Source organism: Hyperolius riggenbachi, chromosome 11 (genome assembly GCF_040937935.1).
Source record: "Hyperolius riggenbachi isolate aHypRig1 chromosome 11, aHypRig1.pri, whole genome shotgun sequence".
In the NCBI taxonomy this organism is placed as follows: Eukaryota; Metazoa; Chordata; class Amphibia; order Anura; family Hyperoliidae; genus Hyperolius; species Hyperolius riggenbachi.
In genome coordinates this window covers 4998458-5013881 of record NC_090656.1, presented here as the reverse complement: position 1 = coordinate 5013881, position 15424 = coordinate 4998458, and the positions used below count along the sequence as shown (strand labels likewise).

General features: G+C 55.5%; 1 protein-coding gene across 2 annotated transcripts in view; it reads right to left on the bottom strand.

The window, feature by feature from the left end:
• LDHD (lactate dehydrogenase D) overlaps positions 1-15424 on the bottom strand; it is a 324776-nt gene that overhangs the window by 294416 nt on the left and 14936 nt on the right. Inside the window, exons 2-3 of one of the 2 annotated variants that reach the window (XM_068259950.1) lie at positions 5657-5751; positions 3432-3573 (exon numbers count right to left, since the gene is read on the bottom strand). In XM_068259950.1, the coding sequence (XP_068116051.1) occupies positions 3432-3573; positions 5657-5751 (237 nt within the window). The remainder of the gene's footprint in view (positions 1-3431; positions 3574-5656; positions 5752-15424) is intronic. The other variant, XM_068259951.1, reaches the window with a different exon arrangement.

Sequence of the window (15424 nt, the reverse complement as noted above, 5' to 3'; positions counted from 1 at the left end):
CCTGTACTCCTCCCGTGTCCCGCGTCGTCTCTTCATCACCACTGGGCGCCGGTACCATGGGACCTGACGGAACCCCAGCTGGTCTCCCCATGTGTAATGTGTTCTGCCCCGCCCCCTGGTGAGTGTGGAAGCCGTGCCTAGCTCACCTGTCTGCTGCCGCGCTCCTCCTGTATTCTGCCAGTTCTCTTCATCACCACTGGGGGCCTGTACCATGTGACCTGACGGAACCGCAGCTGCTCTCCCCTGTGTGTAATGTGTTCTGCCCCGCCCCCCTGGTGAGTGTGGAAGCCGTGCTTAGCTCACCTGTCTGCTGCCGCACTCCTCCCATGTCCCGCGTCTTCTCTTCATCATCACTGGGCGCCTGCACCATATGACCTGACGAAACCCAAGGTGGTCTCCCTCGTGTGTAATGTGTTCTGCCCCGCCCCCTGGTGAGTGTGGAAGCCATGCCTAGCTCACCTGTCTGCTGCCGCACTCCTCCCGTGTCCCGCTTCTTCTCTTCATCATCACTGGGCGCCTGTACCATGTGACCTGACGGAACCCCAGCTGGTCTCCCCCCATGTGTAATGTGTTCTGCCCCGCCCCCCCCTGGTGAGTGTGGAAGCCGTGCTTAGCTCACCTGTCTGCTGCCACGCTCCTCCTGTGTCCCTCCACTTCTCTTCATCATTGCTGGGCGCCTGTACCATGTGACCTGATGGAACCCCAGCTGGTCTCCCCCCCCCCCCGTGTGTAATGTGTTCTGCCCCGCCCCCTGGTGAGTGTGGAAGCCGTGCTTAGCTCACCTGTCTGCTGCCGCACTCCTCCCGTGTCCAGCGTCGTCTCTTCATCACCACTGGGCGCCGGTACCATGTGACCTGACGGAACCCCAGCTGGTCTCCCCATGTGTAATGTGTTCTGCCCCGCCCCCTGGTGAGTGTGGAAGCCATGCCTAGCTCACCTGTCTGCTGCCGCGCTCCTCCTGTGTTCTGCCAGTTCTCTTCATCATCACTGGGCGCCTGTACCATGTGACCTGACGGAACTGCAGCTGCTCTCCCCTGTGTGTAATGTGTTCTGCCCCGCCCCCCTGGTGAGTGTGGAAGCCGTGCTTAGCTCACCTGTCTGCTGCCGCACTCCTCCCATGTCCCGCCACTTCACTTCATCACCACTGGGTGCCAGTACCATGTGACCTGATGGAACCCCAGCTGGTCTCCCCCCCCCCCGTGTGTAATGTGTTCTGCCCCGCCCCCTGGTGAGTGTGGAAGCCGTGCTTAGCTCACCTGTCTGCTGCCACACTCCTCCCGTGTCCCGCGTCGTCTCTTCATCACCACTGGGCGCCTGTACCATGTGACCTGACGGAACCCCAGCTGGTCTCCACCATGTGTAATGTGTTCTGCCCTGACCCCTGGTGAGTGTGGAAGCCATGCCTAGCTCACCTGTCTGCTGCCGCGCTCCTCCCTTGTCCCGCCACTTCTCTTCATCACCACTGGGCGCCGGTACCATGTGACCTGACGGAACCGCAGCTGGTCTCCCTCGTGTGTAACTTGTTCTGCCCCGCCCCCTGGTGAGTGTGGAAGCCGTGCTTAGCTCACCTGTCTGCTGCCACGCTCCTCCCGTGTCCCGCTTCTTCTCTTCATCACCGCTGGGGGCCTGTACCATGTGACCTGACGGAACTGCAGCTGCTCTCCCCTGTGTGTAATGTGTTCTGCCCCGCCCCCTGGTGAGTGTGGAAGCCGTGCTCAGCTCACATGTCTGCTGCCACGCTCCTCCTGTGTCCCGCGTCTTCTCTTCATCATCACTGGGCGCCTGCACCATGTGACCTGACGGAACCCCAGCTGGTCTCCCCCATGTGTAATGTGTTCTGCCCCGCTCCCTGGTGAGTGTGGAAGAGAGCTTAGCTCACCTGTCCGCTGCCGCGCTCCTCCCTTGTCCCGCTTCTTCTCTTCATCATCACTAGGCGCCTGTACCATGTGACCTGACGGAACTGCAGCTGCTCTCCCCTGTGTGTAATGTGTTCTGCCCCGCCCCCTGGTGAGTGTGGAAGCCGTGCTTAGCTCACCTGTCTGCTGCCACGCTCCTCCTGTGTGCCGCCACTTCTCTTCATCATCACTGGGCGCCGGTACCATGTGACCTGATGTCATGTATGAGGTCAGGTCACGTTCTGGGCTGTCAGGTCACATGGTACAGGAGCTTGGCGGTGATGAAGACAATATGAGCTGCACCGCATCCACACTCACCACAGGGTAGATGAGGGGACACAATACCTGGGGGTGACCTGGGGGAGCCCGGCATGGTAGATTTGTAGGGTTAGGGTAGATCTGTGGGCAGCTAATAGATCACTTTGTGATCAGATTCATTCAAAGAGTGGTCTATCCGATGGGAAATCTGGGGCCATCGAGTAGCCCTAACCCTACCTGTGCTAATTATGGGGACATTTTTCCATTAACATGAATGGGTGAAATCTGATTTGCTGTTTGTAGCTCCACCCAGGTGTGCAGGGGGGATGCAAGACCCCCAGAACATATCATCCCAGGTAGTAAGGGATCTGTATACCAAGTTTCATTCAAATCATTCACAGCGTTTTCGAGTGTTTGCGGCACATACACACACACACACACACACACACACACACACACACACACACGCTGTACACACACACACACACACACACACACACACGCACACACACACGCACACACGCACACACTGTACACACACACACACACACACACACACACACACACACACACACGCTGTACACACACACACACACACACACACACACACGCACACACTGTACACACACACACACACACACACACGCTGTACACACACACACACACACACACACACACACACACACATGCACACCCACACACACGCACGCACGCACGCACGCACACACACACACACACACACACACACACAGCTCCCAACTGACCCTCTTTTGGAGAGACAGTCCGTCTTTGGTAGCCCTGTCCCTCTGTTCCTCTTTCCTCCTCATTTGTCCCTCTTTCAGGACTTTGTCCCTCCTTTCTATGTAAATATGTGTATTTCTCTACTAAAAAAATGTGTTTGAATTACTTAATCCCATCCTTTAAATTGATATAATATTACTAATTTTAAAATGTGAATATAAAGAATAATGAACCAGGAAAGAAAGGACTAGTGTGGTTTGAATTATGAAACAACATATTTTTCTTATTAAATCTTTATGGTATACGTGACTAGGGGTGTGTTGGGGGCGTGATCAGGGGTGTGGCGGGGCAGGGCTTAAGTGTCCCTTTTTCTCATCTCAAAAAGTTGGGAGGTATGTATACATACATACAATTTTATATATATAAATTACCTGTATTGTGTTGTTGTTATCATTGTCTGTAATCTTATGTATTGTACAGCGCTGCGTAATATGTTAGCGCTATATAAATCCAATGACTAATAATAATATTGCATACCATCATTGCGCTGACCCCTCCTTCCAGTCCCGTTCCTGTGCCAAAAGGGATGATGGGAACATTCTGCGCATAGCAGAGCTGAGCCATTCTGCTAACCTGCTCCACCTCCTGTGGCCAGACGACGATATCAGGGGGCTGGCAGCTAACAGGAAAACACAGAACAAACAGAGCAGTCACCGTAACGAGAAAACAATGACTTTTCTGGCAAGAAAACAGAACCACTAACAGAGGTGATCCCTGCATTTCACGGATATTCCCTTCCTGGAGAAAACATGGAGAAGCATGTGATGGATTTGGTATTTTTTAATTGGCTGGTCACAGTCATGTGACCATTTCTGCTTCCTATTTTAGCCTATGCAGGAAGCAAGATAAGGTGGGAACCAGTTGGTTTTCACCTTTGCCTTCTGTTTCTGCAGCTGGTCTTCTAGTCCATGGTGTGTGTTCGGAATGCCACTCGCCGTTTCTTGTGGAGTAGGGCAGGCTAAGACGCTCCGTATGGACTTCCTGTTGGCAGTTGCTTTGTTGGGTAAGAAGGGTCCTACCTGCATCCTGACTCAAGGCACATTTCCACTGGCTGTTTCCAAAATGGGCGCCGCACCCAGTGGCATAGCAATAGGGGATGCAGAAATTTGTGACTGCACCCTAGCCCCTGAACCAGAGGGACCCTCGTTCATCCATCTTATTAACTTTTCATTGGTGCTATGATGGAAATGAACACCTCTTTATGCACATTGCACAGTGGTAATCCTTAACAAACTGTTTCTGTACTCTATTACACCTCTCTTTGACACCTCAGCTGTCCTTGGTGGATTTCGGGGCTCCATATCAATAAAATGCTTGGGGCCCATGTAAAACTCACACCGAGGCCCCAAGCTCCTCAGTTACACAACTGGCGGCACCATTGCTGATGCAAACTTTGTATGCGTATGACTTTGCCGTGCTTGCATGGCTATGGGGATTTGAATGCATGCTGCTAACACAGTATGCATCATTTTTTTTTAGCTGCATGTGATTCACATGCAGCCAATTGATTTCAGTAGACTGCTATTCTAAAATTGCAGGCAGAAATAGGCCCTATAGGATACCCGAGGTGACTTGTGACATGATGAGATACAGATGAGTATGTACAGTTCTTATTTTCTTTCTCTGCATGAAAGCATTAAATATCAGCTATGTAAGTGGCTGACTCAGACAGGAAGTGACTATAGTGACACCCTCACTGATAAGAAATTCCAACTATAAAACACTTTCCTAGCAGAAAATGGCTTCTGAGAGCAAGAAAGGTAAAAACGGGGAATTTCTTATCAGTGAGGGTCACAATGTAGTCACTTCCTGTCTGAGTCAGGATTGAGTCAGCCACTTTCATACCTGATATTTAACTCCTTCAGGCAGAGAAAGAAAAAAAAGGAACACACCATAGTTATTTGTGTGCTAGGCACTGCACATACTCATGTCTATCTCATCATGTCACTTCAGGTATCCTTTAAGCCTGGTACACACTTTTAATTATGATTGGCCAACCACTGACCAATTTTAGTGACTTTCTTCACTGAAAATTGTATCATTAGTAGACACCTTTAAGTCTGGTACACGCCTTCAATTTTGATTGGCCACTGATTGGCCAATGTTACAGCTTCCATGTAGTAGGGCCAACAGATATTGAATACTATGGACGTATTGTGTAGATAAACTCTCATACTATTTGGAGATGGTAAAATTGGTCAGTCTTTGGCCAATTAAAATTGAATGTGCTGGGCCGTGACCAGGCAGGTTCTGTCCGGTTCTGGCCAGCCAAAGTCTGAAAACGTAACGTAAGTAAAAGACAGTTTGTTCCCACATTGGCTGCAGCAGCTGGCCACTTTGCATGTTGGCTGGGCAGAAACCGACAGTTGGCCACAGCCATTATCTCCCACCATGCAACAAGGTTCACATACAGGAAACTAACATGGCCATGGCCCTGACATAACACTGTGGAAGGGGTTTCAACTCAATATCAGCTACATAGATGTTCCTGAGGATCTGTTCAAGAAAATGTAATGATTTCTCGTGGAAAAGGGGTTCTCGGCTACTGATTGGTATAAAGTTCAATTTTGCCTTTAAGTTCCTTCTTAAGGAAGTAGACGCATGCACGAAACTCAAGATTAGGCTTCTAAACCAGATGCCAGAAGAAACAGTGGAGACCTCAGCTACGACCGTGATTAACGAGAAGGACCTGAGAGTCTCACCTGTGCATGGATTCATCTTTGCCATGCTGCTCACGCACAATCATAGCAGTGGACACATTGGACTCTCCGACCACCGACCGCAAATCGTCTACAAGCTGCAGAGCAAACCCAGAACACAAGTCAGACCTAAGATATACCACGGAATATGTAACTCTAAGGGATAATGTGTACCTGCAGTGAGGGGAGAGCGGAGGGATACTTTGTACCTGCAGTGAGGGGAGAGCGGAGGGATACTGTGTACCTGCAGTGAGGGGAGAGCGGAGGGATACTGTGTACCTGCAGTGAGGGGAGAGCAGAGGGATACTTTGTACCTGCAGTGAGGGGAGAGTGGAGGGATACTGTGTACCTGCAGTGAGGGGGGAGCGGAGGGATACTGTGTACCTGCAGTGAGGGGAGAGCGGAGGGATACTTTGCACCTGCAGTGAGGGGAGAGCGGAGGGATACTTTGCACCTGCAGTGAGGGGAGAGCGGAGGGATACTTTGTACCTGCAGTGAGGGGAGAGCGGAGGGATACTGTGTACCTGCAGTGAGGGGAGAGCGGAGGGATACTGTGTACCTGCAGTGAGGGGAGAGCGGAGGGATACTTTGTACCTGCAGTGAGGGGAGAGCGGAGGGATACTGTGTACCTGCAGTGAGGGGGGAGCGGAGGGATACTGTGTACCTGCAGTGAAGGGAGAGCGGAGGGATACTGTGTACCTGCAGTGAGGAGGGAGCGGATGGATACTGTGTACCTGCAGTGAGGAGAGAGCGGAGGGATACTTTGTACCTACAGTGAGGTGAGAGCGCAGGGATACTGTGTACCTGCAGTGAGGGGAGAGTGGAGGGATACTTTGTACCTGCAGTGAGGGGAGAGCGGAGGGATACTTTGTACCTGCAGTGAGGGGAGAGCAGAGGGATACTTTGTACCTGCAGTGAGGAGAGAGCGGAGGGATACTGTGTACCTGCAGTGAGGGGAGAGCGGAGGGATACTTTGTACCTGCAGTGAGGGGAGAGCGGAGGGATACTGTGTACCTGCAGTGAGGGGGAGAGCGGAGGGATACTGTGTACCTGCAGTGAGGGGAGAGCGGAGGGATACTGTGTACCTGCAGTGAGGGGGGAGCGGAGGGATACTGTGTACCTGCAGTGAGGGGAGAGCGGAGGGATACTGTGTACCTGCAGTGAGGGGAGAGCGGAGGGATACTTTGTACCTGCAGTGAGGGGAGAGCGGAGGGATACTGTGTACCTGCAGTGAGGGGAGAGCGGAGGGATACTGTGTACCTGCAGTGAGGGGGGAGCGGAGGGATACTGTGTACCTGCAGTGAGGGGAGAGCGGAGGGATACTGTGTACCTGCAGTGAGGTGAGAGCGGAGGGATACTGTGTACCTGCAGTGAGGGGAGAGCGGAGGGATACTGTGTACCTGCAGTGAAGAGGGAGCGGAGGGATACTTTGTACCTGCAGTGAGGAGGGAGCGGAGGGATACTTTGTACCTGCAGTGAGGGGGGAGCGGAGGGATACTGTGTACCTGCAGTGAGGGGGGAGCGGAGGGATCCTGTGTACCTGCAGTGAGGAGAGAGCAGAGGGATACTGTGTACCTGCAGTGAGGGGGGAGTGGAAGGATCCTGTGTACCTGCAGTGAGGGGGGAGTGGAGCTATACTTTGTACCTGCAGTGAGGAGGGAGCGGAGGGATACTTTGTACCTGCAGTGAGGAGGGAGCGGAGGGATACTTTGTACCTGCAGTGAGGGGGGAGAACGGAGGGATACTTTGTACCTGCAGTGAGGAGAGAGCGGAGGGATACTGTGTACCTGCAGTGAGGGGGGAGAGCGGAGGGATACTTTGTACCTGCAGTGAGGAGGGAGCGGAGGGATACTGTGTACCTGCAGTGAGGAGGGAGCGGAGGGATACTGTGTACCTGCAGTGAGGAGAGAGCCGAGGTATACTGTGTACCTGCAGTGAGGGGAGAGCGGAGGAATACTGTGTACCTGCAGTGAGGGGGGAGCGGAGGGATACTTTGTACCTGCAGTGAGGGGAGAGCGGAGGGATACTGTGTACCTGCAGTGAGGGGAGAGCGGAGGGATACTGTGTACCTGCAGTGAGGGGGGAGCGGAGGGATACTGTGTACCTCCAGTGAGGGGAGAGCGGAGGGATACTGTGTACCTGCAGTGAGGGGGGAGCGGAGGGATACTGTGTACCTGCAGTGAGGGGGGAGCGGAGGGATACTGTGTACCTGCAGTGAGGGGGAGAGCGGAGGGATACTGTGTACCTGCAGTGAGGGGAGAGCGGAGGGATACTGTGTACCTGCAGTGAGGGGAGAGCGGAGGGATACTGTGTACCTGCAGTGAGGGGAGAGCGGAGGGATACTGTGTACCTGCAGTGAGGGGAGAGCGGAGGGATACTGTGTACCTGCAGTGAGGGGAGAGAGGAGGGATACTGTGTACCTGCAGTGAGGGGGGAGCGGAGGGATACTGTGTACCTGCAGTGAGGGGGAGAGCGGAGGGATACTGTGTACCTGCAGTGAGGGGAGAGCGGAGGGATACTTTGTACCTGCAGTGAGGAGAGAGCGGAGGGATAGTGTGTACCTGCAGTGAGGGGAGAGCGGAGGGATACTGTGTACCTGCAGTGAGGGGAGAGCGGAGGGATACTGTGTACCTGCAGTGAGGTGAGAGCGGAGGGATACTGCGTACCTGCAGTGAGGGGAGAGCGGAGGGATACTGCGTACCTGCAGTGAGGGGAGAGCGGAGGGATACTGTGTACCTGCAGTGAGGGGGGAGCAGAGGGATACTGTGTACCTGCAGTGAGGGGGGAGCGGAGGGATACTTTGTACCTGCAGTGAGGAGAAAGCGGAGGGATACTGTGTACCTGCAGTGAGGAGAGAGCGGAGGGATACTGTGTACCTGCAGTGAGGGGAGAGCGGAGGGATACTGTGTACCTGCAGTGAGGAGGGAGCGGAGGCATACTGTGTACCTGCAGTGAGGAGAGAGCGGAGGGATACTTTGTACCTGCAGTGAGCAGGGAGCGGAGGGATACTGTGTACCTGCAGTGAGGAGAGAGCGGAGGGATACTGTGTACCTGCAGTGAGGAGAGAGCGGAGGGATACTGTGTACCTGCAGTGAGGGGAGAGCGGAGGGATACTGTGTACCTGCAGTGAGGGGAGAGCGGAGGGATACTGTGTACCTGCAGTGAGGAGGGAGCGGAGGCATACTGTGTACCTGCAGTGAGGAGAGAGCGGAGGGATACTTTGTACCTGCAGTGAGGAGGGAGCGGAGGGATACTTTGTACTTGCAGTGAGGAGGGAGCGGAGGGATACTGTGTACCTGCAGTGAGGGGAGAGCGGAGGGATACTTTGTACCTGCAGTGAGGAGGGAGCGGAGGGATACTGTGTACCTGCAGTAAGGGGGGAGCGGAGGGATCCTGTGTACCTGCAGTGAGGAGGGAGCGGAGGCATACTGTGTACCTGCAGTGAGGAGAGAGCGGAGGGATACATTGTACCTGCAGTGAGGAGGGAGCGGAGGGATACTTTGTACTTGCAGTGAGGAGGGAGCGGAGGGATACTGTGTACCTGCAGTGAGGGGAGAGCGGAGGGATACTGTGTACCTGCAGTGAGGGGGGAACGGAGGGATACTGTGTACCTGCAGTGAGGGGAGAGCGGAGGGATACTGTGTACCTGCAGTGAGTGGAGAGCGGAGGGATACTTTGTACCTGCAGTGAGGAGGGCGCGGAGGGATACTGTGTACCTGCAGTGAGGGGGGAGCGGAGGGATACTTTGTACCTGCAGTGAGGAGGGAGCGGAGGGATACTGTGTACCTGCAGTAAGGGGGAAGCGGAGGGATCCTGTGTACCTGCAGTGAGGAGAGAGCGGAGGGATACTGTGTACCTGCAGTGAGGGGGGAGTGGAGGGATCCTGTGTACCTGCAGTGAGGGGGGAGTGGAGGGATACTGTGTACCTGCAGTGAGGGGGGAGTGGAGGGATACTTTGTACCTGCAGTGAGGAGGGAGCGGAGGGATACTTTGTACCTGCAGTGAGGGGGGAGAACGAAGGGATACTTTGTACCTGCAGTGAGGAGAGAGCGGAGGGATACTGTGTACCTGCAGTGAGGGGGGAGAGCAGAGGGATACTTTGTACCTGCAGTGAGGAGGGAGCGGAGGGATACTGTGTACCTGCAGTGAGGAGGGAGCGGAGGGATACTGTGTACCTGCAGTGAGGAGAGAGTGGAGGTATACTGTGTACCTGCAGTGAGGGGAGAGCGGAGGAATACTGTGTACCTGCAGTGAGGGGGGAGCGGAGGGATACTGTGTACCTGCAGTGAAGGGAGAGCGGAGGGATACTGTGTACCTGCAGTGAGGTGAGAGCGGAGGGATACTGTGTACCTGCAGTGAGGAGGGAGCGGAGGGATACTGTGTACGTGCAGTGAGGAGAGAGCGGAGGGATACTGTGTACCTGCAGTGAGGGGGGAGCAGAGGGATACTGTGTACCTGCAGTGAGGGGGGAGCGGAGGGATACTTTGTACCTGCAGTGAGGAGGGAGCGGAGGGATACTGTGTACCTGCAGTGAGGAGAGAGCGGAGGGATACTGTGTACCTGCAGTGAGGGGAGAGCGGAGGGATACTGTGTACCTGCAGTGAGGGGAGAGCGGAGGGATACTGTGTACCTGCAGTGAGGAGGGAGCGGAGGCATACTGTGTACCTGCAGTGAGGAGAGAGCGGAGGGATACTTTGTACCTGCAGTGAGGAGGGAGCGGAGGGATACTTTGTACCTGCAGTGAGGAGGGAGCGGAGGGATACTTTGTACTTGCAGTGAGGAGGGAGCGGAGGGATACTGTGTACCTGCAGTGAGGAGAGAGCGGAGGGATACTGTGTACCTGCAGTGAGGGGGGAGCGGAGGGATACTGTGTACCTGCAGTGAGGAGAGAGCGGAGGGATACTGTGTACCTGCAGTGAGGAGAGAAGCGGGGGGATACTTTGTACCTGCAGTGAGGAGAGAGCGGAGGGATACTTTGTACCTGCAGTGAGGAGGGAGCGGAGGGATACTGTGTACCTGCAGTGAGGGGAGAACGGAGGGATACTGTGTACCTGCAGTGAGGGGAGAGCTGAGGGATACTGTGTACCTGCAGTGAGGGGAGAGCTGAGGGATACTGTGTACCTGCAGTGAGGGGAGAGCGGAGGGATACTGTGTACCTGCAGTGAGGGGAGAGCGGAGGGATACTGTGTACCTGCAGTGAGGAGAGAGCGGAGGGATACTGTGTACCTGCAGTGAGGAGAGAGCGGAGGGATACTGTGTACCTGCAGAGAGGGGAGAGCGGAGGGATACTGTGTACCTGCAGTGAGGAGGGAGCGGAGGGATACTTTGTACCTGCAGTGAGGAGGGATCAGAGGGATACTTTGTACCTGCAGTGAGGGGAGAGCGGAGGGATACTTTGTACCTGCAGTGAGGGGGGAGCGGAGGGATACTGTGTACCTGCAGTGAGGAGAGAGCGGAGGGATACTGTGTACCTGCAGTGAGGAGAGAGCGGAGGGATACTGTGTACCTGCAGTGAGGAGGGAGCGGAGGGATACTTTGTACCTGCAGTGAGGAGGGAGCGGAGGGATACTTTGTACCTGCAGTGAGGAGGGAGCGGAGGGATACTTTGTACCTGCAGTGAGGGGAGAGCGGAGGGATACTTTGAACCTGCAGTGAGGGGAGAGCGGAGGGATACTGTGTATCTGCAGTGAGGGGAGAACGGAGGGATACTGTGTATCTGCAGTGAGGGAAGAGCGGGATACTGTGTAGCTGCAGTGAGGGGAGAGCGGAGGGATACTGTGTACCTGCAGTGAGGGGAGAACGGAGGGATACTGTGTATCTGCAGTGAGGGGAGAGCGGAGGGATACTGTGTATCTGCAGTGAGGGGAGAGCGGAGGGATACTTTGTACCTGCAGTGAGGGGAGAACGGAGGGATACTGTGTATCTGCAGTGAGGGGAGAGAACGGAGGGATACTGTATACCTGCAGTGAGGGGAGAGCGTAGGGATACTATGTACCTGCAGTGAGGGGAGAGCGAAGGGATACTGTGTAGCTGCAGTGAGGGGAGAGCGGAGGGATACTGTGTACCTGCAGTGAGGGGAGAGCGGAGGGATACTGTGTACCTGCAGTGAGGAGAGAGCGGAGGGATACTGTGTACCTGCAGTGAGGGGAGAACGGAGGGATACTGTGTATCTGCAGTGAGGAGGGAGCGGAGGGATACTGTGTACCTGCAGTGAGTGGAGAGCGGAGGGATACTGTGTACCTGCAGTGAGGGGCGAGCGGAGGGATACTTTGTACCTGCAGTGAGGGGAGAACGGAGGGATACTGTGTATCTGCAGTGAGGGGAGAGAACGGAGGGATACTGTATACCTGCAGTGAGGGGAGAGCGTAGGGATACTTTGTACCTGCAGTGAGGGGAGAGCGAAGGGATACTGTGTAGCTGCAGTGAGGGGAGAGCGGAGGGATACTGTGTACCTGCAGTGAGGGGAGAGCGGAGGGATACTGTGTACCTGCAGTGAGGAGAGAGCGGAGGGATACTGTGTACCTGCAGTGAGGGGAGAACGGAGGGATACTGTGTATCTGCAGTGAGGAGGGAGCGGAGGGATACTGTGTACCTGCAGTGAGTGGAGAGCGGAGGGATACTGTGTACCTGCAGTGAGGGGAGAACGGAGGGATACTGTGTATCTGCAGTGAGGAGAGAGGGGGGGATACTTTGTACCTGCAGTGAGGAGAGAGCAGAGGGATACTGTGTACCTGCAGTGAGGGGGGAGCGGAGGGATACTGTGTACCTGCAGTGAGGGGAGAACGGAGGGATACTGTGTACCTGCAGTGAGGGGGGAGCGGAGGGATACTGTGTACCTGCAGTGAGGGGAGAGCGGAGGGATACTGTGTACCTGCAGTGAGGAGGGAGCGGAGGGATACTGTGTACCTGCAGTGAGGGGAGAGCGGAGGGATACTTTGTACCTGCAGTGAGGGGAGAGCGGAGGGATACTGTGTACCTGCAGTGAGGAGAGAGCGGAGGGATACTTTGTAACTGCAGTGAGGAGGGAGCGGAGGGATACTTTGTACCTGCAGTGAGGGGAGAGCAGAGGGATACTTTGTACCTGCAGTGAGGGGGGAGCGGAGGGATACTGTGTACCTGCAGTGAGGGGGGAGCGGAGGGATACTTTGTACCTGCAGTGAGGAGAGAGCGGAGGGATACTGTGTACCTGCAGTGAGGGGGGAGCGGAGGGATACTTTGTACCTGCAGTGAGGAGAGAGCGGAGGGATACTGCGTACCTGCAGTGAGGGGCGAGCGGTGCGATACTGTGTACCTGCAGTGAGGGGAGAACGGAGGGATACTGTGTACCTGCAGTGAGGGGAGAACGGAGGAATACTGTGTATCTGCAGTGAGGGGGGAGCGGAGGGATACTGTGTACCTGCAGTGAGGAGGGAGCGGAGGGATACTTTGTACCTGCAGTGAGGGGAGAGCGGAGGGATACTGTGTACCTGCAGTGAGGAGGGAGCGGAGGCATACTGTGTACCTGCAGTGAGGAGAGAGCGGAGGGATACTGTGTACCTGCAGTGAGGGGGGAGCGGAGGGATACTGTGTACCTGCAGTGAGGGGGAGAGCGGAGGGATACTGCGTACCTGCAGTGAGGGGAGAGCGGAGGGATACTGTGTATCTGCAGTGAGGGGAGAACGGAGGGATACTGTTTATCTGCAGTGAGGGGAGAGCGGAGGGATACTGTGTAGCTGCAGTGAGGGGAGAGCGGAGGGATACTGTGTACCTGCAGTGAGGGGAGAACGGAGGGATACTGTGTATCTGCAGTGAGGGGAGAGCGGAGGGATACTGTGTATCTGCAGTGAGGGGAGAGCGGAGGGATACTTTGTACCTGCAGTGAGGGGAGAACGGAGGGATACTGTGTATCTGCAGTGAGGGGAGAGAACGGAGGGATACTGTATACCTGCAGTGAGGGGAGAGCGTAGGGATACTTTGTACCTGCAGTGAGGGGAGAGCAAAGGGATACTGTGTAGCTGCAGTGAGGGGAGAGCGGAGGGATACTGTGTACCTGCAGTGAGGGGAGAGCGGAGGGATACTGTGTACCTGCAGTGAGGAGAGAGCGGAGGGATACTGTGTACCTGCAGTGAGGGGAGAACGGAGGGATACTGTGTATCTGCAGTGAGGAGGGAGCGGAGGGATACTGTGTACCTGCAGTGAGTGGAGAGCGGAGGGATACTGTGTACCTGCAGTGAGGGGAGAACGGAGGGATACTGTGTATCTGCAGTGAGGAGAGAGGGGGGGATACTTTGTACCTGCAGTGAGGAGAGAGCAGAGGGATACTGTGTACCTGCAGTGAGGGGGGAGCGGAGGGATACTGTGTACCTGCAGTGAGGGGAGAGCGGAGGGATACTGTGTACCTGCAGTGAGGGGAGAGCGGAGGGATACTGTGTACCTGCAGTGAGGGGAGAGCGGAGGGATACTGTGTACCTGCAGTGAGGAGAAAGCGGAGGGATACTGTGTACCTGCAGTGAGGGGAGAGCGGAGGGATACTGTGTACCTGCAGTGAGGGGAGAGCGGAGGGATACTGTGTACCTGCAGTGAGGAGAGAGCGGAGGGATACTTTGTACCTGCAGTGAGGGGAGAACGGAGGGATACTGTGTACCTGCAGTGAGGGGAGAACGGAGGGATACTGTGTATCTGCAGTGAGGAGAGAGGGGGGGATACTTTGTACCTGCAGTGAGGAGAGAGCAGAGGGATACTGTGTACCTGCAGTGAGGGGGGAGCGGAGGGATACTGTGTACCTGCAGTGAGGGGAGAGCGGAGGGATACTGTGTACCTGCAGTGAGGGGGGAGCGGAGGGATACTGTGTACCTGCAGTGAGGGGAGAGCGGAGGGATACTGTGTACCTGCAGTGAGGAGAAAGCGGAGGGATACTGTGTACCTGCAGTGAGGGGAGAGCGGAGGGATACTGTGTACCTGCAGTGAGGGGAGAGCGGAGGGATACTGTGTACCTGCAGTGAGGAGAGAGCGGAGGGATACTTTGTACCTGCAGTGAGGGGAGAACGGAGGGATACTGTGTACCTGCAGTGAGGGGGGAGCGGAGGGATACTGTGTACCTGCAGTGAGGGGAGAGCGGAGGGATACTTTGTACCTGCAGTGAGGGGAGAGTGGAGGGATACTGTGTACCTGCAGTGTGGGGGGAGCGGAGGGATACTTTGTACCTGCAGTGAGGGGGGAGCGGAGGGATACTGTGTGCCTGCAGTGAGGGGGGAGAGCCGAGGGATACTGTGTACCTGCAGTGAGGGGGGAGCGGAGGGATACTTTGTACCTGCAGTGAGGGGGGAGCGGAGGGATACTGTGTACCTGCAGTGAGGGGGGAGCGGAGGGATACTTTGTACCTGCAGTGAGGGGGAGAGCGGAGGGATACTTTATACCTGCAGTGAGGGGGGAGCGGAGGGATACTGTGTACCTGCAGTGAGGGGAGAGCGGAGGGATACTGTGTACCTGCAGTGAGGGGGAGAGCGGAGGGATACTGTGTACCTGCAGTGAGGGGAGAGCGGAGGGATACTGTGTACCTGCAGTGAGGGGAGAGCGGAGGGATACTGTGTACCTGCCGTGAGGGGAGAGCGGAGGGATACTGTGTACCTGCAGTGAGGGGGGAGCGGAGGGATACTGTGTACCTGCAGTGAGGGGAGAGCGGAGGGATACTGTGTACCTGCAGTGAGGGGAGAGCGGAGGGATACTTTGTACCTGCAGTGAGGAGGGAGCGGAGGGATACTGTGTACCTGTAGTGAGGGGGAGCGGAGGGAT